This window comes from Protopterus annectens, chromosome 12.part0, assembly GCF_019279795.1.
Source record: "Protopterus annectens isolate FY-2018-M chromosome 12.part0, PAN1.0, whole genome shotgun sequence".
In the NCBI taxonomy this organism is placed as follows: domain Eukaryota; kingdom Metazoa; phylum Chordata; order Ceratodontiformes; family Protopteridae; genus Protopterus; species Protopterus annectens.
In genome coordinates, this window is record NC_056746.1 from 672917674 (window position 1) to 672942050 (window position 24377).

Genomic DNA, 24377 nt, shown 5'->3' on the forward strand with positions numbered 1-24377 from the left:
AGATGCCCAATAACTATGAAACTGTTGTTGGTTTGCCAGTCTTTCCCTATTGCAATATTACTAGTTTACTGTTTTTTAATACAACATAGGCAATTTATTTTTCAAGTGCAGCAGGCACTGAATTTTCAGATGAAATGCTGCAATGTAAAGTTGTTTGCCAGCAGAAATATCTTCTTTAGTTACAGATCTCTCTAATGTGGAATTATTCACATTACTTTTACTTCTGCAGAGACTGTGCATATTGACTGATATTGATGGATTGTAATGAAGTCTGAATGGCCGTATATGGTTGAAATGTTCTGAAATCAGCAGTCTTGTCTTGGTTCACACATTTTGTTTCATTGCTTACTGGAAAAAAATGGTCAGAACTACAAATTTAAAACACGTACTCTAAGAAGTGGTGCTGTACTATACAAAGAATGTAATTTAATACAATCAAGAAAGTGAATCAAAGAACACATGCAGGTATGCGCAGTCCTAAACAATTGTACAAGGGGTCTATGGTTTGAAAACAGCTAGGCAAGAATATTATCATACAACTTTCTATTTACTTTTTGAATTTCATTACTGACAGTTTGGATCTTGTTCAAAATTTAAGACAAGGGTACGTTGTGAGATTTCCAGTGACATTATTTTCTGGGCAATTATATTGTGTTCAATAACTTAAATATTGGCAGAAGCTACAAGGTTGGACTGGGCACTGCAACCTCTGCTTTAACTATATGTAGAAACACCAAAGACACCACCATGAACAACTGAATCCTTTAATAAAATGTAGAAAGTAGAACAAATAAAATGAAATAAAATCCCCTTGTTATAAATGATAAGCACTTTCGGAAATATCCTTCTTCAGATCGTATAGTAAGATAGGGGAATACTCAATAAGAATCACTTTAACCCAATCAAGGGTCAGTACAAAGCCAACACCTTCTTAATGATCCAACCAACTGTAGTCCAATGAAAACAATCAGAGGTGAACACTCCTCCTTTTCATCCAACAGTAGGTCTTCTATTTTTTAATATGGGTCGTAATGGAACAACTGCATTCAAACCTGGTGGCTTATCTGCTCTCAGGTTGATCGTTCTCTGGCATTAGTAATGTCCCCTTGTTTCATGCCCAAGAAAGTAGTTTTAACACTTTAAAATAGAATCGCTGGGAAGGAAATTGCATTATGTGACTTGCAAGACAATTGTTAGGGCCTTTATGACGAATATCTCAGAGATGTCTCAAAACTCTGGTTTTAAAAAACTGATCAGTTTTGCCTACATAATAAGCAGGACAATCTGAGCAAGTAGCCAGGTACACAACATGAGGAGTATTACAATCAGCTTGACAGGAGAAATTATACTCGATCCTGTTAACAGGATATATAAATGAGTTACTAGTATCAATATTATTACAAGCCACACATCTGCCACAATGAGAAGTTCCTTTTTTTGTTTTAATAGATGCATTTTTCACACCATCTTTCGTACAAAGTAAACGTTTCAAGTTCTTTTTATTTTTGAAGGTGAATCTGGGTGTTTCACCTATGATCTCACTTATCTTGTCATCTTGTGCTAAAATGGGCCAATATTTCTTTATGATTTCACATATTTGATGACAGTCATGTATATGTTAAACTAAAATTTGCACCACTTTTAGCATAATTTCCAGATGTACTCCAATTTCAGGAGCTCCTTTGTTTTCCTCAAATTTCTTAACTTATCAGTTCTTAGTGTAACGTCATTGATAGTAGTCCATTATTGCATAGAATTAATACTCCCAGAAATAGTAACTCATTTATACATCCTGTTAGCAGGATCGAGTATCATTTTTCCTGTCAAGCTGATTGTAATACTCCTCATACTGTGTACTTGGCTACTTGCTCAGATTGTTCTGCTTATTATGTAGGCAAAACTGATAATTTTTTTAAAAACAGAGTTTTGAGACATCTCCAAAATATTCATCATAAAGTCCCTAAGAATTGCTTGCAAGTCACATAATGCAATTTCCTTCACCGATTCTATTTTAAAGTGTTAGAAACTACTTTCCTGGGCATGAAACAAGGGGATATTTCTAACACCACAGAATGTAATGAAATTAAATGGATTATCAACCTGAGAGTGGATAAGCTGCCAGGTTTGAATGTGGTTGTCCCATTATGACCCATATTAAAAAATAGAAGACCTACTATTGGATGAAAAGGAGGAGGGTTCGCATCTGATTGTTTTCATTGGACTACAGTTGATTGGAACATTAAGAAGGTGTTGGCTTTGTACTGACCCTTGATTGGGTAAAAGTGATTCTTTTGAGTATTCCCCTATCTTACTATTTGATCTGAAGAAGGATATTTCTGAAAGCGCTTATCGTTTATAACAAGGGGATTTTATCTCATTTTATTTGTTGCACTTTCTACATTTTATTAAAGGATTCAGTCATCCGTGGTGGTGTCTTTGGTATTGCTACATATTGTTTGGTCTGTACCTTATACACCTTTGGCAGCTACAAGTATATTTTTTACTTTATTTATTTCTGCTTTAACTATGTTCACTGTGTTTTCCTTCTTCAGCTTTTTGGCTGGTAGGAATATCAACAACAGATTTATGTGTCAAGTATGTTAAAAAAGTCAAGTACTGTACAGCAATATGATTGCAGTAAGACCCAGTTTACTGAAGTGTGTGCATGTGTGCTTGTGTGTATATGGTGTGTGTGTGTGTGTGTGTGTGTGTGTGTGTGTGTGTGTGTGTGTGTGTGTGTGTGTGTGTGTGTGTGCATGCATAGGTGAGTCTATGTATATATGTGTGTGATTGTCTGTATACATGCATGCATTTGTATTTATGCATGCTTGAGTACATGCTTGCATGTGTGTGTACAAGTGTATGTGCATACATGTGTGTGTAGGTTAACGCATATGTGTGTATGTGTGTGTGTATGCTTGTTTGGATTTTACTACCCATCTGGCACTACCCTTATGACTGTGCCCATTCCTTTCCCATCACAAGGGTAACAGATGTCTTTGGTGCAGTATTCACTCACAAAACCATGACAGAGTTTCCTATTTTCTAACCATAAACTTACTACAAGTGGCTGATGTGGACATTCAGAGATATTATGGCCTCTTATGCCTTCTCATGTGTGCATGCCTTTGCACAAGTATAACAAGGCTGTCAGTGACTACTGCTAGGTAGAATCACAAGCACGTCCTTGGTCCATAAGCTGTTGCATGCCATATGACTCTGTCTCCTAATAAAAACCAGGGCTGCAGTGAAAAGGACTTCTTCCCTTCCTCAAGGGTGGGCAAGCTTGCATCAGCTACTCATTCCCACCCATCCATGCTAGATTCTCCAGTCATGTGTCATTGTCAATTAACCTGACTGTCTGGGTCATACTCTGGGCTTTATTCTGTGCCATAGAGCCAGCTTACTTAATTACTTACCTACGTTATTTATTTATTTCTGCTAAGAGGTCCAACTAGACAATGCATACTTACATCTGTGGCCCAAGAAGAAAAGCTCCAGACATACAAGAGTTAATAACCAAAGTTTCATGATATAAATAGTATTTTCAAAGATGCAGAAACACTCCAAAATATATAAGGAATACTACAGCAATGAAGAAAATAGGTATGTATCAACAGTAAGAGTTGAAGAAATGCAGACATGAATATTTAGACAGTCACAACTTTTCGTTGAGGTTTGCTACATCATTAATAACATCATCTTCATAAAATCAAGAGCACAGTATAGTACACATGTTGCAATTAATACAAACATATGTTCATGAGTTTGGGATATACAAAGAATGGCAAAGGTATCATCAGTAAAAATAGTTGCTCTACTTGGTAAATGCAAGCAAGTGTATCTAAAGAATGCCTAGTAGCAATGGAGTGGGGTTTGGAACATTCATACGTAAGCAATAATGCCTGACTGGGTGCGTGTTAATGTGCAATTAATGCCCACCCAGGGGTCCAGCATCAGGCCTCTACACCCCTGGAAGGGTGTTAATTATACATTAACACACACCCTGGAGAGCATTATTGTGCTTAGAGAATGGGCTCTCTGTTACATTGTTGTGTTTTACTTACTTATTTTTTAAGTACTATATTTGATATATATATATATATATATATATATATATATATATTTTTTTTTTGTTTTTTTTTAATGTAAAATAGTTCTTCTGCCCAATGTTTCAAACATTTTGTAGTATATGCTAATGGTGTTGGAGGAAGCATTTTACATCAAAAATATATATAAAAAATAATATAGTACTTAGAAAAATAAGTAAGTAAAACACAACAATTTTACAGAAAACCCATTCTCTGTCTTACATACACAGTCTCTTTCTGCTTTCACACACACACACACACACACACACACACACACACACACACACACACACACACACACACATGCAGTCTCCTCTGGTTTCATACTCGCCTTTACTCACACAAGCATAACTCTCAACTTCTTTGCACAAAAAATCTGGCCAAAGCCAAAAATAATGGGGGGATAAATCCCGAAAAATAAGGACAAATTTTATACATTGCTCTTATAAACTTAGGAAGTTGCTAGAATAAAAGTTATTTTATTACAATGCATTTTCTGAAAGATATAAATCCTGACACTAAAATGCCTACCATTATTTAGTGAATTCACTCCTCATTGATTTACCACAGGACTTCAGAAAATCACAAATTTTATGAGAAACATAAAAAAAAAATGAGGCAAAACTCAGCACAGTATGTAAAAATTTGGAAAGTTGAGAGCTATGCACACAAGATCACTCTCTCTCGCTCTCTCTCTCTCTCAATCTTGCACACACAAACACACACACACACACACACACACACAAACACACACACACACACACACACACACACACACACACACACACACACACACACACACACACACACACACACAGTTTCCTCTGCATTCATACACACATTCACTCATAGAAGAGTGCCCTATCTCAGACACACAGTCTCCTCTGCTTTCATACACACATTCACTTACACAAGATTGCTTTACCTCTCAATCTCTCTCTCACACACACACACACACACACACACACACACACACACACACACACACAGTCTCCTCTGCATTCATAAACACATTCACTCACACAAGAGTGCTCTATCTCTCAATCTCTCTCTCTCATACACGCAGTCTCTTCTGCTTTCATACACGCATTCACTCTCACAAGATCGCTCTCACTCTCTCTTGATCTCTCTCTCTCTCACACCCAGTCTCCTCTGCTTTCATATATGCATTCAATCACAGAAGATCTCTCTCTCACTCTCTCTCTATCTCTCTAACACACACACGGTCTCCTCTGCTTTTATACACGCATTCTCTCTCTCTCTCTCCCGATCTCTCTCACACATACAGTCTCCTGTACTTTCATACACAAATTCACTCACACATGGAAACAGAAACATAACACACTCATACACATACATACACACACATGCACTTTTTTCTGTTTATTTTTTTACACTCGCTAAACAGCAAAAGCATTGCTTAGCGAGCGTAAAATAATGGCATCCATTAGTTTTTTTCTGTCCTAGCTCCACAGCAGCTTCATATGCTGCCATGAGGTGGTGGACTTGTTTTTCAGCGGGCATTACTTGTACATTAATACCCTACTGGAGAACGTTTGTTTTACAATCAGGATGCTGATGTACAGTTTGCCCATTCTCTAAAGAATATTAAGTAACAGTTATAAGTATGGAACAAGGGCTTGCAAGAGAACACTCTCAGGGATACATGGCATTAAATGGGAAGGACAGGCAAGTGGGAAGCTTAGACTTATAAATTATACTACTATTATAGTGACAATTGTAGAGATAGTGAGAATGAGGGCACAGGAAGTTATCAAAATATAGCAGAAGGTATTTAGCATTGTTCATTGCAAGTATTACTTTTCTGCCTCAGTTTAGTAAATAGATACCACAGTAAAGTAGTTCTCAGTCAGTCTTCAATGTTTTGCATGTATTTGAATCTGTCAGAAGCATACAGCATGATAAAATATACAGATACTAATTTTTCGTCATGTGAGATTGACTTATAACTGAAATTAAATCTTTTACTATTTTTGCAGGACAGCCATTTGAGAGTACATTAATTATGAACAATGCATTAGCCAACATAATCTGTTCAGTAGTGTTTGGACAGAGGTTTGAATATGACGATGAAAAATTCATTCGACTTTTAAAAGTAATAAATGAAAGCATTAAACTAGGTGGGACTACAACTCTACGGGTAAGTAGATGTATGTATTAATTGCCAATGCTTTCTTGTGTGTCATGCTGTATGTAAAGATGACATGGATATGTGAATGAATAGAAATTATGATTTAGTATAAGATTTAGGCCTCTCAGATATTCTTCAACAAAGACTAATGTAAGTAATGCCCATCATTTATTGAATTGATTCCTATAAACCACAGTATCACATACCAATTTTATCATAAATATACAAAAAGAAAGCTCTGTATGCGCATGTAGTTTTCAGAAATATTGCTAGCAGGTTCCTATTGGAACATAGAATTTTCAGTTGTCCGAATCACTAAAGGTCGACCTTTAATGATCAAACAATTGAAAATTCGAACTGTTCAAAATAAACAGTAAAAAAAAGTAAAAGTAAAGGGTGTAGGTAGGGGACAAGCCCCCCTGCAACCCTCAAGTGGGGGGCTTCACCCCCACACACACACCCGCTACTTAAATATACCAACTCGGAGATTGTGCTACAGTGTGGGAAAGGGAAATCTTCACTTTCTGCACCGTACTTCATTAAAGTGCAATCTTGGAATTGGTATATTTAAGTAGTGGGGGGTGTGGGGGTGCAGCGGGGCTTGCCTCCTGCTTTAACCCATCAGGGTACATTTTTTGTATTTTATTTATTTATTTTTTTAATTTTGAAGTTACAGAACTTCAATCATATGGTGTCGACCATATGGTACTCGAAGTTCTGTAACTTTGATTTTATAATAGGTAACCATTGCTAACATAGCTGTGCAAGAAGAAATAGTGTGTTTCTAGTGAATAGAAGTCTGATCATGGCACTCAGTTGTCCGGAATTTTGCAGGATGCCCAGATTTTTGCTTCATATTTTCATTGTGTTCCTCATAAAATATGTGGTTTTCACTATATAAAAACAAACACTTGAATTCCAGACTACATATCCTTCAGAAAATGCATGCTCATGTAAAACCTGCTATTCAGCAACTTTCTAATTTTTTTAATAGCAATATTCAAATCATGTCCTTGATTTTTGGCCTTTGTCCTCCTTTATTTTTGATTTTGTCCAGAATTCTTGCACTAAGAATTGAGAAGTATGGGCCCAGTACCTGTTAGGTATACATAACTACAGAAATAGCACAAAAGAAGTCAGGCAAGTCAGTGAATAAGAGTCAGTTGTGCTACCCATAGGAAACGTACTACAGCACAGATCATAATGTTGCAATCATGTAACCCAAGGGTATGTAAGGGAGAGAGGTCTTGTGTACAACTGTGCGAGTGCTGACATGTGCAATGAAGCATCACAGTGATGCTTCACTGAGCCTGTCAACCGATACGAATGCATCACAGCACAGTGTCTTGGAAGTTCATTATATTAAAGGGGGGAGGGGAAAATAAGACAGAATTTGGAAAAAAGTAAGCAGAGGAACTCACAGAAGGATAGTTTGATGTAGAGATAAGTAGGTGCAGGGGAGAACGAGGTTTTTATTTTTGTAGAACAAGTACTCAATTTAATTTTAATGAAGGGAACAGAAGAAGGGATGTACAGTTCAACTGGGTGTCAGAAGGAAGATAAAAGGAAGGTGGTAACAGCACATGCACAAATGCATATACAGGCAAAGACCAGCAGGGGATGCAGTAACACAAAAGGGTGGGAGGACAAGGGAGATACACAGACAGACAAAGCGTAGATACTTAGTGATGGACAGGATTGGAGGATACACAGGTAATGGAGATGAAAACACAAGTAAGAGGAGCAAAGTGATTGGGGAGAGGGAATGGTATAATGGGCCTTCCAGTCCAGCCCATGCTGAACATGTCTCTAAGCCTGCCACCTCCATGGCTGACGTTAGGGATGAGCATAGCCTCTGGTGGTCCAGTTATCAGCGGTGGATCAATGCATGGCTCTACAAGCCATGTGAGGAGACCATTCAGGATGCCAGCGCCAAAGAACTATACTTGACCTTCTTTGCCTTTTCTTAAACCAGAATTTTGTCTGCAGGCTCTGTAGACAAAGCACACATTTGAGACTAGAGTAAAATTTGTCTGTAAATCTGACATATCTCACCTACAGGAATTAACAAATGTGCAGCAATGTCATCCGTGATTAGCCCGGCAAGGTGCTGGTTGAACAGCTCTTCATTGCTACAAGCACTAGTTCCAGGCAGAAAGTCAGATTACAAGAAGAATACAATCACTGCTTCCCCCTTCAAACTGTAGCCTGAACATACTTTTTTTAAAATGTCTGAAATCACAAAATCTCTAAAGATAGGCTTTATTGTAACAGCTCTGCCTACCCAATAAACCATTTTTATATAGAAAAGTATACAGCTGAATGAGTGCATGCCAATATTCACACAGTGAAGCTGAGGTGAAGTTTCCTTGCAGATTATTATTGACCACTTGTTAACTGGTCATCATTACCTTTTTCATGGAATGGTAGGAAAGCCTCAAATGCACAGTAGGACTGCTGTCTGTGCAAGACTCTCTTGAAGTTTACTGGGGTGTTTCTCTTTACTTACTCGCATGATTAGAGACTTAGTATATGTAAGGCTGTGCTTGACCCTGTCAGAAATGCTTACTTCTGTCATTCAGAGTGAGTTGTAGTGAGGACGCCTGTTCTCATTCAGTTGTAACTGAAAATAGCTTCATAAACAGTCATTCAGCAATCATTGTAGGGGAAGCCTGAAGCAGATATCACTGCCTTAACACTGAAATGCAGTCTCTTTCTCCCAAGAACTGGCAACCAGATCCCATGAAACCTTACAAGAAATCCTATAATATTATTTGAAGGCTTTACATTTTTATCAGATGCATATCACCCAAATGTAACAAAAAAAAGTATTTTACTGAAATCATTGTGTAAGAATATAGATGGCATCTCCATTATGACAGGTAGATTTTTTAGTTATGAGCAGTGGCACATAATGTCACTACTCAAAGATTTTTCCATTCCAAAAATAATCATGGGACTCACAATTCTGGCTTTAACTATGGGTGCAGAGATAAGACAAAGAACCAGTTAACATGGGGATATTTCCCCTAAAATAATAACTCCAGCTCCCAAAAGAACAAAACCTTTAACTATAGAAAATTTGAATATTTTCTTCTAATAATCCATGTGATAAAGCCAACTTTCTCTCACATAGCTTGTAACTTTGGAAAGAATCACTGGAGCTATTAGTTCAGCTTTTGTTGGAATTTCTTGAAAATAACTTTCTGCCCAGGCATTAATATATTCCATCATTCCTTCTATTATACAAGAAATTTCTGTGTTTGGCATTCTCACAAGTCCATCTACATTTTCATATCCCTTATAAATTCTGTACTCAATCTGATAATCACAGGCTGATAAAATAACAGGCCATCTTTGGATATGTGATGCTGCTGTAGAAGGCAGACCTTTATATTTGCCTAATGTTTCTCACAATCATTTATGTACAGTTACCAATGTGAACTTCTACCAGCACATACTACTACAACTTCATCACTCCAAAAATCAAAGATACAGTTCCCTTTCTCCTGTTTTAGTTTGTGAATATTGCTTTTCTGTTTGATATGGGGTTCAAGAAGCAGAAACAATGGAATGTTCCTCATCTATAGACAGAGTAGGTTGAATCACAGCTCCAATACTATATGCACCAGCATCACATACTAGTATAAGAGGAAAACTCTGACCATAATGTGCCAGAAGTTTATCACATTAATAAGTCTTTATACCTTTTAAAAGCATTCTCTTCCTGAAGTTTTGACTGTGAGAAAACCTGTTATTTTAGCAACATGTATGATGTCAGGTCTATATTAGGGGTCTATATTATAAGATCGATGGTTGAAAACATCGAATAACATATGGTCGACACCATATGGTCGATGTCTTCAAACGTCGACCTTATAAAAAGACAAAAACAAAAAAAGAAAAAAGTACCCTAATGGGTTTAAGAAGGAGGGCAAGCCCCCCTGCACCCCCCACACCCCCTGCAACTTAAATATATCAATGCCGAGACTGCACTACATTACAGTAAATGGAAATCTCCCCTTACGGAGATTTCCATTTACATGCTCAAGATTTGGGGCATTCGATATTCTCATGTCGACAATGTCAGATTCGACATTGTCGACTTTCGAGAATATAATATAGACCCTATATTAGTTCTTCGAAAACTAACTTCAGAGAACAGACATTTCATTCAGTGAACATCAATCAGTGAATGATCATTCATCAAACATTGACATCAGTGAATGTTTTGCACAGAACAGAGAGTTACTTGGCCAACATACCGACCATCGCACACACCATAGTATAGAAAAACCCTCACACCCCTGTCTCTTTCCTAATGCTGGCTGAACTAATATAGACCCATGATGTCAATACTGTAAATTGGTTAGGCACAAACATTTTTATTAATTTAGTAAAGCTATAAGTACTTGCAGCTTTTGTGGGTTAGTGTGTTTCTGTGTGTATGTGTACTGAATTCTTCACTTTCCAGCTCATTCCAAAAGGCTTAAATGGATTTTACCTCTGCAATCTTTATTTCTGGGCCTTAGAAGTATGTTTCTATTTGTTGTTCTTCCTCATCTGAACTGGAGAGTATGGCAAGAGATTTATACTGGCTGGATGCCTCCAATGAACCCTTAACAGTACCATCCTGCTGAGCTGGCATCGGTCCATATTCCAACCATCCACCACCATATCTGATCCTTCCTTGCTTTGCCTTTCTGTATCTCTCTACCTTGGACAGATTTTTTTTATAAAGATTCTATACAGTCCATTATGTTTCCTGAATTAACTGCTATGTCAGAAAACATTTTTTCTTAAGGTCAGGTTTTGAAGACATATAATGTTCCATTTGGTCTGCTGAAGTGAGTGTATATGTCCCTTTGCTAGGTATAAACAAGCTGGGAATATTAACTGTATAGTGAAGCACTTCTCCTTAAAGAATCTAAGACAAGGTATCAGAGATTTTCCTTTGAGAAACAGCACTGGGCTATAGTCTGGTTCTAACAACACACCTGCTCCTAATCTGGATTTCCAGAGATTTCTCTTTGAGAAACAGCACTTGGCTATAGTCTGGTACTAACAACACACCTGCTCCTCCTGTTTTTAGCTCAGATTCCATTAATCTGGATTTCCAGAGATTTCCATTTGAGAAACAGCACTGGGCCATTGTCTGGTACTAACAATACACTTGTTCCTACCATTTTTAGCTCAGATTCCATTAATCTGGATTTCAGCATAATGTTAGAAAAAAATGAAACATTTAAATATGAACTGTGCAGGATACCTTTTTTTGACATTCTAGGAGTGATTCTTTGGGCACATTCAGTCTCTGGTACACTTTTCAGTCCCAAGATGTCCTTTATCTCTGCTGCTATGAAAGTTCTGGGATTATTGCCAGCCTTACATTTTGGCATACCCAATATATGTATAGTATTGTGCCTTGCTCTGTTTTCCATGTCATTAAGTATTATATTAAGTTCACCTACTGTTTTTTGAAGTACTAATGAGTTAATTTCATATTTCTGCAAATTGCAACTATTTTCCATTATTTCACCTTGTTGTGCTGTGATAAGGTATTTTAGATGATTAAGCTGTGCTCATGACTGGAACTGGTATTTTTGATAAAACTTAGTTAAAGTTTCTAACGATTCTTTTATTAGTTTTATTTCCTCTGCATTGTTCTTTCTCATTGTCAACATCTTGTTTGTCCTTATTCTCCCTAAGAAGCTGTTTATGGATTTTCAAAACAAACGACACAAAAATAATTTTAATCCAAATTACAACACCCAATACCAAGTACAGCGGTCATCTGCCACTATCTTTTGGCTTCTATATCACAAATAATGATGTCTGACATACTTTTATTAATTGTAAGATAGTGAAAAAGTTGGGAACTTACAAAAAGCCTTCTGCCATGTACGTGTCAGTGCACATGTTCCTTTCTGTGTGGTTTTTGTGGGATAAACTTCTCAGCTGAAGACTGATACAATTTTAACCAGACTCTGCTACACTTTGCTGTGAAGGAAAGGTTAGTTTGCTGTTATTTTTTGTATTTCTGTATTGCCTTTCTATATTTTGAATACTGTAGTTTGTTTTCTTTATCTTGTGTTTTGCTTGCATTCTGTTTTAACAGCATATTAAAACTTCAAAAGAGACCACAGCTCTCTCTGTTCTGAGTCAGGCAATACCACTGTCTTTCTAGTTGCCCGCCTCTTATGTTAATCTGACCATATATCTCATTTCTCTCTACTTTCACTGGCTTATGTGAGTAATCACAAAACCATCACTTTTGAAATCCCACCCCTTCAATTATTTAAATTTATTGGCCATCCTACATTATTTCATAGTACCAAAATACAAAAGTAACCACCCCTTTCAGTTCATCTTGCTGTTTTAAAAATAGTAACTCTCCACTAAACCTTAACTTTTTAAACAGGTAAAACTCAAGTTACCTACTTTCATATCTAACTTCTCTAGTGCACACTGCAGAGTGCATTCTTTTCAATCTTACCTTTAAGCATCCCTGTTACTAGCACTTTCTCTAATACCTAAAAAGATCATCTCTACTTGACTCCAAGTAGACTTTTCTCTATCTGTTAAACCTAGCACTTGCTCCTACAGTACTTATTACCTTGATACGGCACTCTTATAGATAGCACCCCAAAAGGCAACCCCCATTTCTCGGTCACCCACATCCCCGGAATCTCTTTCAAAGTTTTTTTGTCTAGTCCTTCTAGCATGTCGAGGGATCAGTTGCTAGTGTCCTCCCCTGCTCAGCTGGTGAACCTGGGAATATTGAGGCAATGTTACAATTGCCTCATGTACACAGACAACCCTCTCCTCCTCCCACAAAACACAAATACATGCGAGAGATGCAACTATACGGCCAAACTGGAGGCTGAGCTCTCTCAACATAGGACTGGCAAGACCAGTCAGGAGGAGAAGGTTACCACACACACTATAGACCCAGTCTCACATAGTACCATCACAACCTCAAATCATACACATAAACACACAAAGACATACTCGGCAGCTCTGATCAAAAATCTACCAAAACAGCAGAGGCCACCAAAGCAGACACCCAAACAACCACCACCTCAGAACACAACACCTGCAACACATAGACCTCACAGTCAGAGTGTCAAACAGTCACAGCCCTTAAGGCCAAACACAATGCCAGACACACTAGTCATTGGTGACTCCATAGTCAGACACACTGACGTCCCGCTCACCAGACTTAGTAAGGAGAAGGTCACAGTAAGCTGCCTGTCGGGTGCTAGAATCCGCCACATAACGCAAGCACTCAGGTCTCTCAACAGCAGGTACAAATACGACTCAGTCATTGTCCACGCTGGTGTAAATGACCTGAGACGTACCTCCTTGGACTACATGAAAAGAGACATTGAGGAGCTCTCTGATTATGTAGCCCAGGCAGGTATGACCCTGACCTTGAGCAGTATCCTACCTTCACCAAGAATGATGCCACAATACAGAGATAAGATGATCAGCTTTAACAATTGGCTTAAACTCTGGTGTCATTCAAAGGGGATCCAATGTCTGTCTGCCTGGGATGACATGCTGGACAAGCCACGCTGCTTCAAGGGACGGCTTGCACCTGTCACCCTGGGATTCCGGATATTGGCAAAGGCTCTTGCCACCCCATAGTGCCTTTTTAGGCAAGGCTCAAATTCTAAACCTACCACCCTAGAACACAAAAAGGAAAAACTAAGGGTAATGCTGCTCAATGCCAGAAGTCTAAATCTCAAAATGCATGCACTCGAGGCCCTTCTCAGTATGGAGAACATCGATGTCTGTGCAGTGACAGAAACCTGGTTCAAGGCTCCTGAGAGCACCCCAGCACTATCAGGTTTTACCTCTTATCATGCGTTCCGGCCCCAAAATCTGGACAATACCAAGAAAGGAGGGGGGGTATCCATATTCATCAAAGACACCCACACCTCAAGACTGGTGGCAACACACGATGCATCGGAGACCATCCAGGTGCAATTAACCATAGGCAAGACTGCTCTGAAAATTGTAGCATGTTACAGGCCACCCTCACAAACTCAGGAACCTCACATGGCCTTCCTGAAAACACTAGAGGGGATAAATGTATCACCAAACACCATCATACTAGGTGACTTCAATTACCCTAATATAGACTGGGAACACTACTGAAGCCCAAACACCCTATCCCAAAAGTTCCTGGAATTCATAAACTCAAATGCCATGGAACAACTAGTCACCATCCCCACAAGAGGAGAAAACATACTTGATCTCATCATCACGAACATGGGAGCACAATGTTCCAACACCGGAAGTATACCCCTCACTGGTGAGATCAGATCACAAACTAATCTCGCTGGAGGTCCTCATCCCACCCCCACCTGAAATAAAAAAGACCACAGTAAAGAACTTCTCGAAAGCCGACTTCACACTTCTAAAGACTAGTGTGGTCTCCTTTAAGGCCCCGAGCCATGGAAAACAGTACTCAAGCCGCTGAATCACTTACAAATGCCTTCTACCAGCACCTGCAGGACTGCATGGATAAGGCAATCCCAAGCAAAACAAAGACTCTTTGTACCAAAGGCAAGCGTCCAGTCTGGTGGACCCCAGCCATAAACAAACTCTACAACAAAAGGAGGAAGCTACTACAAGATAGAGCAAAATCCTTAAAAGGTAAGACACCCTTGATCACTATAAGTAAAAACTAAGAGCTCTCATAAAATCATCCAAAGCAAATTTTGAGAGAAAAATAGCTAAAGACTCAAAAGACAATCATAAGGCCTTCTTTAGCTATGTTAGAAACCTGGGAGGAAACTCCCAGATATGCTCAGAACTAGTTCAAAATGATGTGAAGATTACTGATCCTACAGATATTGCCAACATACTGGCTGACAGGTTCAGTGCAAACTTCTCCCCCCCCAAAAGGAGAGATATCTATACCAAGCGATTGCAGCCCCCCAAACATCTCCAACGCCCAAGTGAGAACTGCTCTCTCCAAAGCAAAAACACAGCATCCATGGGACCTGATGGTGTCCCGGCTGTGTGCTCCACGAACTCAACGAGGAATTAAACCCACAGCTAGGACAGCTGTTTAATCATAGTCTTACCTCTGGATACGCACCCAGGAGTGGCGACTGCAACTATGGTCCCACTTCACAAAGGTGGTGCCTCCACCGACCCTGGAAATTACCGCCCATTAGCTTGACAAGCCTTATCTGCAAAGCCATGGAGAGGATCATAATGGACCTCATAAATAAAGACATAGGGAATTTGCAGACTTTGGATCCATCCCAGTTTGGCTTTGTCAAAGGCAGATCATGCCTTCTAAACTTGGTTGACTTTTTCAAACAGTCACCAAAGCCATTGATGAGGGAAAGGCAGTCCATACAGCCTACCTCGATCTGGCGAAGGCCTTCGATACAATACCCCACTCGGGTATCATTGAAAAACTCATCAGCTTAAATGTTAACCCATACATCACAAGATGGGTTGCAAACTGGCTGAGTGACAGAACCCACAGGGTCAGAGTTGCTGGCGCCATGTCAGACTCAAAGCCTGTCACAAGTGGTGTACCACAGGGCTCAGTCCTGGGCCCACTCTTGTTTGGCATCTACTTTTCCAAGTACAAGCAAACACAGGAGGGTTATGGCTGACAAAGTTTGCAGATGACTGCAAACTGGGCCATAGTAGAAAACACATCTGACACAGATATCCTTCAGAAGGGTCTCACAGAAATGGATAACTGGTGCCAGAGCCATGGCCTAAAGTTAAATGCCAAAAAATGCATAGTCATACCCTTCGGGAAAAACAAGGTTACCCCTAGCTACCAAATAGGTGGCAATCCACTGAGCACAGAAGAAGTTATCAGGGACCTGGGGACCCAGGTTGATAGTAGTCTGTCATTCGACACCCATGTAGCTAAAGTAGTTAGGAAGACCTTCTACATTGCCCACCTTATCATGAAGGGATTCTCATCTAGATCATGGGAGGTCATAGTCTCCCTATACTCATCACTCATCAGACCAATGATTGAGTACAATGCCCCATTCAGAATGTATCTGACCCGACACTTGCAGCAGCTGGAGAGGCCACAAAAGTTCCTCACCAAAAGGATAAAGGGTCTCAAACATCTGTCCTATGCTGCCCGACTGAAAGAACTCCAGCTCTATTCAGTCGCCACCGCTTGCTCAGAGGTGACCTTTGCCTAACATACAAGGCCATGTCAAACCCAGATTTGATGAATATGGTTCACCTCAAAAATCTAGATCCGTCAGAGCCACAAGGGCGGGAGACTTAAACCTCGACATGGCTATTAATAGGACGTGCTGGAGGGATAGATTCATCACCCAAAGACTCCCTATGCTGTGGAATAAAATCCCGGTATATGTGAGGCAGAGCACCTCGCTGGCCTTGTTCAAGAGAAATCTTGACCAATGGATGGGAGATCGCAGATATACCCCAGGGATTACCTCAGTGTCACTGCTCAACAGAGGCACAGCAAAATAATGGGTATAGTTCCCCATACTAAAGGGGTGGCGTAAGCCACAAAACTATGGGCTAGGCTTGTAAATGTCCTCGGGCAGATAGCCTAGTATGAACCTATGAACCTATATCCCAATTACTCCATTTGTGAATTCCCAGACAAGCACTTAGACTTTTTCACTCTTAATCCATACTCCCACAAAGTCTATGGCACTTTTTGTAGTTTGGACAGATGTTTATTCTCTCCTTTTTCAGTACTCAATAAATTATCAAGATTCATTAATATATTTCTGTCATTCAGATAGTTTTATACACATGTTATAAAAAGAACGATGCAGAACTCGGTCTAAATGGTAACTTATTACAGACAAATAAACCTCTGTACAGATGTGTATTTGCATTTTTCTTAGATTTATCATCCACGATAGACATGCTTATAAATATGCTAAGTCAGTGTACCATTCGGCATGGCTACTAACTTATTCCAGAGCTCAAACAGAGCTCTAGAAGTTTGTTCTGTAACTTCTAGTTAGTGGAGCCTATAGGCTTTTTGATAGAATCAAATTATGCCCTCACAGTTATTTATTTATTTATTTATTTATTTATTGGCATTTGTTTACCAGGATAGTCCACTGGGCCAAGAAGACCCCATTTTCAGTAGAGTCCTGGGGAGATAAGTTTCACAAAGAGACATGATGGACTAAACAATGTAATGTAAAACATTTTACATAGCAGCATGACAGAATTTGTAATGCCAAATATTTTACATAGTAGTATGATAGAATTTATAATATCACAGTACAAAAAAAGAAAAAAAACAATTAGTATAGCAGAGAGGGAAGCTATATATAAAATGAATTTCCAACATGTTTATGGCAGAAGTTTAAGCTTAATGTATTAAGAGATAACCTAATAGTTATTTAAAGTAGGAGTAGAGTAAAAGAGAAGGATTGCAATGGGGACATATGGAGGATATGAAGTGACAGAATATGAGAAATTGGCGAAGGAGGACGGTGTAGAGAGTAGGTAAAAGTAGTGCTGTGAAGGTAGAGATAGCATATGTAGTGAGCAGTAGGGGGATGGAGAGGGAAGAAGAACTAGGTTGTGGGAGGGAGAGCCTTACTACAATTACAGATGCAGGTTGAATTGAGGTGGTTATGCAGAGCTGTTTTGAAGGAAGCATTCTTTTGGGAGGAGCGAATGGTTTGATGAAGACTGTTCCAAGTTTTAGCTATTACCTAGGAGTACAGTAGTTGGCCAGCAGGTAGTTTAGGTTTCTAGATTTGGAGGAGGTGCTGGTGTTCAGATCTTTGGGACCGATTGGGAAAATAAGGAATTTAGGGCAGGGCAGTCCTGAGGTTTTGGGAGTAGTTTATGTGTGGTGGTTAGTTGTAGATAAGTGAGGAAGTGAGGGAATTTGAGCCAGTTCAGTTTTTTTAGAGGTGTGCAATGATGGATGGAATGGTGGGAGTTTGCAGCGAATTTGACAGTTTTCTTATAGCATACTTCTAGTTTAGTTTTAAGTGAGGATTGGAGGTTGATTAGCAATGTTGCACCATAGACAAGAGAAGGAAGTAGATAGGTGGAGGTGAGAATTTGTTTTAAAGGGAGAGAAAGTGTTAAATGAATTTGTTAGAATCAGACTGTAAAAATCATTCAAGAACAATGTCAATCAATAACAAACAATAATGCAGGAGGACTTAAGTATTTTATGCTCTAATGTACATTAGGAGGCAAAAAACCATACACAAAGTTGTACAGAATTTTGACTGCTTTATTTGTGCAGTGTTTGCCATTTTATATCATTTACAATCAGCTTTTGCCCACCTCACTGACGTGGTCAGTGACAGGGTCTTTACATTATAGTAACTTATGAAAAAGTGCTGAGATAGTGCTTTTTAAAAATCTTTTTCCCATGAGAATATTACAGCCTTGCAAAGCACCTGGTCGGTCACAATGTCCTTCCGAGGATGTAGCCAATTCAAGGCTCTTAGATTAGTTCGAATACAATGGGTGAATGTTTCTTCTTAAAATGCCTTCCTTTGTTCCTTGCTCGCCAGCTGGACACTATCTCTGATAGTGCGCACAAGGCTATTCTTCTGGTGGAAGCAGGAAGAAGATATGCATGCAGGCAGATTTATTATTTTCTAACTTTGCAAAATAATCTTTACTTGAAAGACATGAGCCAGGCTGCGCTTGAACGCTGCCAAGGCCAAATTTCTGATTACACTGCAGCTTGTGCTTCAAGCAATAATATGCAAGTTTATTTCTACTATTATTCTAGTAAAACAGAATTAAATGCATTACATTTCATACTATATAGATTTGAGCACATTTATTCCTGTCTAAAGCACACATTTCTTTATATATCTGACCACACAACTTATATATGTCTGAATGTTTAAATGCACATTTTCCTAAGCAGCATACATTGTAAATATATATTTTTCTAGGCAGCATGTATGTAAATATATTTTCTAGGCAGCACATATGTGAATATATGTATTTTTCTAACATTCTCCCTCCTGTTAATGCATTTTATTCTATTTGAAACAAACAGTATTATTTCATTTCTTAGCCTTTTCCCTTTGAGGACTTTCAGCTAAGCTAGTCATTGGTTTTATATTTCAGAAAAAGCATTATCTGAAATTAATCTTTTAATTTTAACACTTTGGTAAAAAGTTTCAGTAACAGATATATCAACAGATTTTTGATTAATCTTTTCATGCAGGGAATTTCACAGTAAACACATGCTCCTATTAGGAGTATACCCACACAAATAGCAATTAAATGTTTAATAGGATGGAACCCCCCCCCCTCCAAACAGATTCTGGAAAAAGTCCGCCAGTGGGTTTGGGCCTGGTTTAGTCATTGCTGATACTTGCTGAATTACCTTTAGGTGGTCATTGATTTCATGTTGGTTGTCTGGAATGTACGCACAGCATTCTTCTTCGTGTACCACCTCTTGCCGCTAGGGTGAAGTAAAGAGCCATTCGATTTTGTAGCACAACAGTTTTTATTGCATTCAGTTCATTAGTCACCAATTTTAGGGTGGAAAAAGTTGCATTGCTTATGACTTTTTGACAGCTTTCTTAGCTCCCAGATCGATTTGACTGCTCCATAGGCTGGTGGTATTCCTGCCCTGGATATAACACTGTTGCCCAAGTTCATATGAGTCAATTTACTTTTGTCTTTCACTGAATTATGGCCTTTTCAACCAGCTTCGATTTTACCAACTGGATTCACAGGGTTTTTTTTTCACTGGACCTTCAGATTTTCGAGCTGTTTTCCTTACGTTTTGTATTTTACCCAAAGGTAATTCTGCAGTATGTCTTATTGCTAAAACCAGATAACCCAAAAAACAACTGCCGGACCAATTCTCAGGTAACCATTTATATGCCTTTTTCCCACAAATAAAATCATTACTTTGGTACTGATACGTGTTATCCCTGCATGAAACATTTTTCTATTCTTAATAGACAATTGCTTAGTTAAGACTGGATTGTCACATACTGCATTTAATGTAGTTTTTATTGAACTCAGATATGAATCATGGTTAGTATTACAAACAGTACCCCCACTTTTGACTTTAATGTAACATTTATAAGACATTGTTATATTACCATTACTCCAGCCCACCTGGAGGGTATTACTTTTGTAGAAACATACAACTCCTTTTGTGTGAACAGGTAAAAATAAAGCAATTTTGTCCTGTGATCTCACAGTTTCTGTATAAAAAACTTTCCAAAGTCTCATTTTATCCCCAGAGGGACAGAGGACGTTAAAGTCTATTATATGTTGTTGGTATAGCTGTACAAACTCAGCAATTTGAAATGTGCATAGTTTCTGTATACACTTGCTTCATGGCCAGGTACGTGTTAAAGTTTGGATGCCAGTCTATAAACAGTTCATCACGTCTTCTCACTTTCACTTGTGTGGTTGAGTGCAGGGAAAAACCACAATAAGAGAAAAATTGTCACACTTACAGTTAACAAATACACAGTTAAAATAATTATGCAATAGTTCTTGGGTTGCTCTGCTTTTTGTCTTTTTTACTCTTGGCCATTTTGCCCTTGTGTATCAGTCACAAAGTTTTTATTCAGCTGAAAGTTCTTTTGTCTGAAAAAGAGTTAAACTGCAAAACAGATTTATTTATAACAGTTTCTTTATATAATTAGCTAGTGAACCGTCAGCCTCCAGCTCTGCAGGCATGAGGGCTTTTTACTGAGGCACATAATATGCCCTTCCAAATACTACTTTAAAGGGGATCAAACCCTTTACATTTGTTACTGTTTTCATGCTCAGCAATGCTAGAGGTAAACAGCAAATCCAATTCTTCTGAGTCTCACTCATTAAATTTTTTAACTTGTTTTTTTAAAATCCCATTGTACCTCTCCACCAGTCCTGCTGACTGTGGGTGGTAAGCACAGTGATTCTTTAAGGAAAACCCAAAAAAAATCTCCCAAGTTGTTGAATTGTCTGATTGACAAAATGTGTCCCATTGCCACTATAGATTCTTTTCGGTATGCCAAATCTAGGAATTATTTCCTTTACTAGGGCCTTTGCCACTGTTGCTGCATTCGGATTCCTGGTTGGAAAAGCTTCTACCCATTTTGAAAACATATCTATGATCACTAAACAGTATTTCTTTCCTTCACATTTATTCAACTCTATGAAGTCCATACAAATAGTATGGAATGGATATGGTGGTGTAGGGAAACTCCTTGCTTGTTTTAAATGCTCCTTGTGCATGGTGCTTGTTACAAGTATGACAAGCTGCACAAAATTTTATTGTATAATTTATGTATCCATATGTTTGGAATATTTTATTTACTAACTGTACCATCCCCCCTGTTGAGACATGGCTCTGCCCATGGCTCAACAAAGCTGCATATTTAAATAAATTAGACGGTAATATTGTTGTTTTTTTTTTCCCTTTGGAAATGTACAGTTCATTTTCAAAAATTGCACCTTGTTTTACCCAGTTTTGTTTTTCTGCTTTTGTAGTAAGCATTTGCATTGTTTTTAACATGTCTAAATCTAAAATTTTAAAGGGTTGTAATTTTTCATTTAAAAATAAAGTTTCTGAGTCTGAGGCTGCTTGCTTTGCAGCTGCATCAGCTCGTGCATTACCTTTTGAAATCTTATCCTGTTGTTTTGTATGAGCTACACATTTACAAATAGCTACTTTGGTAGGCAACTGAATAGATTCTAATAGCTCCAAAATAAATTGCGCATGATTAATAGATTTTTTACTGGATGTAATCATCCCTCTATTTTTTTTATTATTGTGCAAACACATGCACTGTAGAAAAAGCATACTGATTATTAGTATATATGTTTACTTTTTTTTTTTTGCCTTTTACTAAAATACATGCTCCTGTCAAAACTACCAGTTTTGCTGCTTGAGCATACAAGTTGTGTGGCAAAGTTTGTGCTTCTAAATTTTTAGTGTCTGTAACTACTGCATACCCCACTAGATTTTTTCCTGTAGGACCCCTTCTGCATGAGCCATCCACGTAATATGTCACCTCAGCATTATCCAAGGGCATATTTGTAAGATCTTGTCTAGGTAAAGCTAACTGTTTATATGAGGTTGACTCAGCAGTATGGTCATACATGAAAGATGTCTAGCAGGAGAAAGGTATGCAACTTTTCCTTGTGGCAGAATTATTGCAACTGCATGAGGCATTCTCAATGTGAGAGGGTGGAATAACACCACTGAGGCTGAAGCCTGTACTGCCATTGCTGCTGCAACTACTGCTTGTACACAGTGAGGCAAAGATTGCACCACTGGGTCTAACTGTGATGAATAGTAAGCTATGGGGCATTGCTTATCCCCATGTTGTTGCTTTAATACTGATGTTATGTACCATTGCTTACAATCTATGGTTTAAAAAAAAAACGTTTGTGATAACTTGGAAGTCTTAAAACTAATGAAGAAGCTATTAACTGCTTCAACCTGCAGAAAGCCATTTCTGCTTTTGTTTTCCATTGTAAAATAATTTGGTACCCAGTTCCAACAAAAATTAGTTGTACCTAAGAAAAGACATCATTTCTTTTTTAGTTGTTGGTTTGGGTGCTTGCAAAATTGCTGTTTTTCTTTTGCCTGACGCCCTGCATCAGATTAAAGCTTGTTTAAGGAGTTTAACTAGTGAAAGTTTATCTAGTTTACTATCAAATTTATAGTTGTTAACACATTTTGCAAAATATCTCACATTATCTGCTTACTGCAATTGCATATGCTTCACATTATCCGTTAGGGGCGGATCTCGTGATCTCTTAGTGCACTGATTTCCCATGTCTTAAAAAGACTGTTACGTAACCCTTCTCTTGTACCACGTGGTATCTTATTTCCCCATATCCACAGTAGTGTCTAGAATGACTGTTTACTTTGCTTTGTTATTCCCTGATCTATGACTCAAGATACAATACTGACTCTCTCTCCCTGCTATCACAAACCTTAGCAATAGCACAGTGTAACCTGGTCCCTGATCTAAAACAAAGACAAAGAGGGAAATTCTTCTTACCTGAGCCTCCTGCTTTTATTGTTTTTCCTTGGGGCCCAGTCTTCCGCTTTTCAGCCACAGATCAGAAAGTGGACAGCCTCTTTACACACAACAATTCAGTCGGAGGTCTTTTCACTTTAAGAAGAACCATTCTTTTCGGCAGCTTCTCCTGCGCAGATTTATTAGCACTCATGCACTCTGTGACCTGCAGCTTACCAAGGGAATTCCGGCACGATTAGGACCAAAATGTTAAATAAATTTGTTAGAATCAGACTGTAAAAATCATTCAAGAACAATGTCAATCAATAACAAACAATAATGCAGGAGGACTTAAGTATTTTATGCTCTAATGTACATTAGGAGGCAAAAAACCATACACAAAGTTGTACAGAATTTTGACTGCTTTATTTGTGCAGTGTTTGCCATTTTATATCATTTACAATCAGCTTTTGCCCACCTCACTGACGTGGTCAGTGACAGGGTCTTTACATTATAGTAACTTATGAAAAAGTGCTGAGATAGTGCTTTTTAAAAATCTTTTTCCCATGAGAATATTACAGCCTTGCAAAGCACCTGGTCGGTCACAATGTCCTTCCGAGGATGTAGCCAATTCAAGGCTCTTAGATTAGTTCGAATACAATGGGTGAATGTTTCTTCTTAAAATGCCTTCCTTTGTTCCTTGCTCGCCAGCTGGACACTATCTCTGATAGTGCGCACAAGGCTATTCTTCTGGTGGAAGCAGGAAGAAGATATACATGCAGGCAGATTTATTATTTTCTAACTTTGCAAAATAATCTTTACTTGAAAGACATGAGCCAGGCTGCGCTTGAACGCTGCCAAGGCCAAATTTCTGATTACACTGCAGCTTGTGCTTCAAGCAATAATATGCAAGTTTATTTCTACTATTATTCTAGTAAAACAGAATTAAATGCATTACATTTCATACTATATAGATTTGAGCACATTTATTCCTGTCTAAAGCACACATTTCTTTATATATCTGACCACACAACTTATATATGTCTGAATGTTTAAATGCACATTTTCCTAAGCAGCATACATTGTAAATATATATTTTCTAGGCAGCATGTATGTAAATATATTTTCTAGGCAGCACATATGTGAATATATGTATTTTTCTAACAGAAAGAA

At 38.4% G+C, this 24377-nt stretch overlaps 1 protein-coding gene across 1 annotated transcript in view; it reads left to right on the plus strand.

Moving 5' to 3' along the window:
• The window catches only part of LOC122816776 (cytochrome P450 2K6-like), a 668826-nt gene that overhangs the window by 502499 nt on the left and 141950 nt on the right, over positions 1-24377 (plus strand). The window contains exon 4 of the mRNA XM_044089794.1: positions 6092-6252. Coding sequence (XP_043945729.1) covers positions 6092-6252 — 161 coding nt within the window. The remainder of the gene's footprint in view (positions 1-6091; positions 6253-24377) is intronic.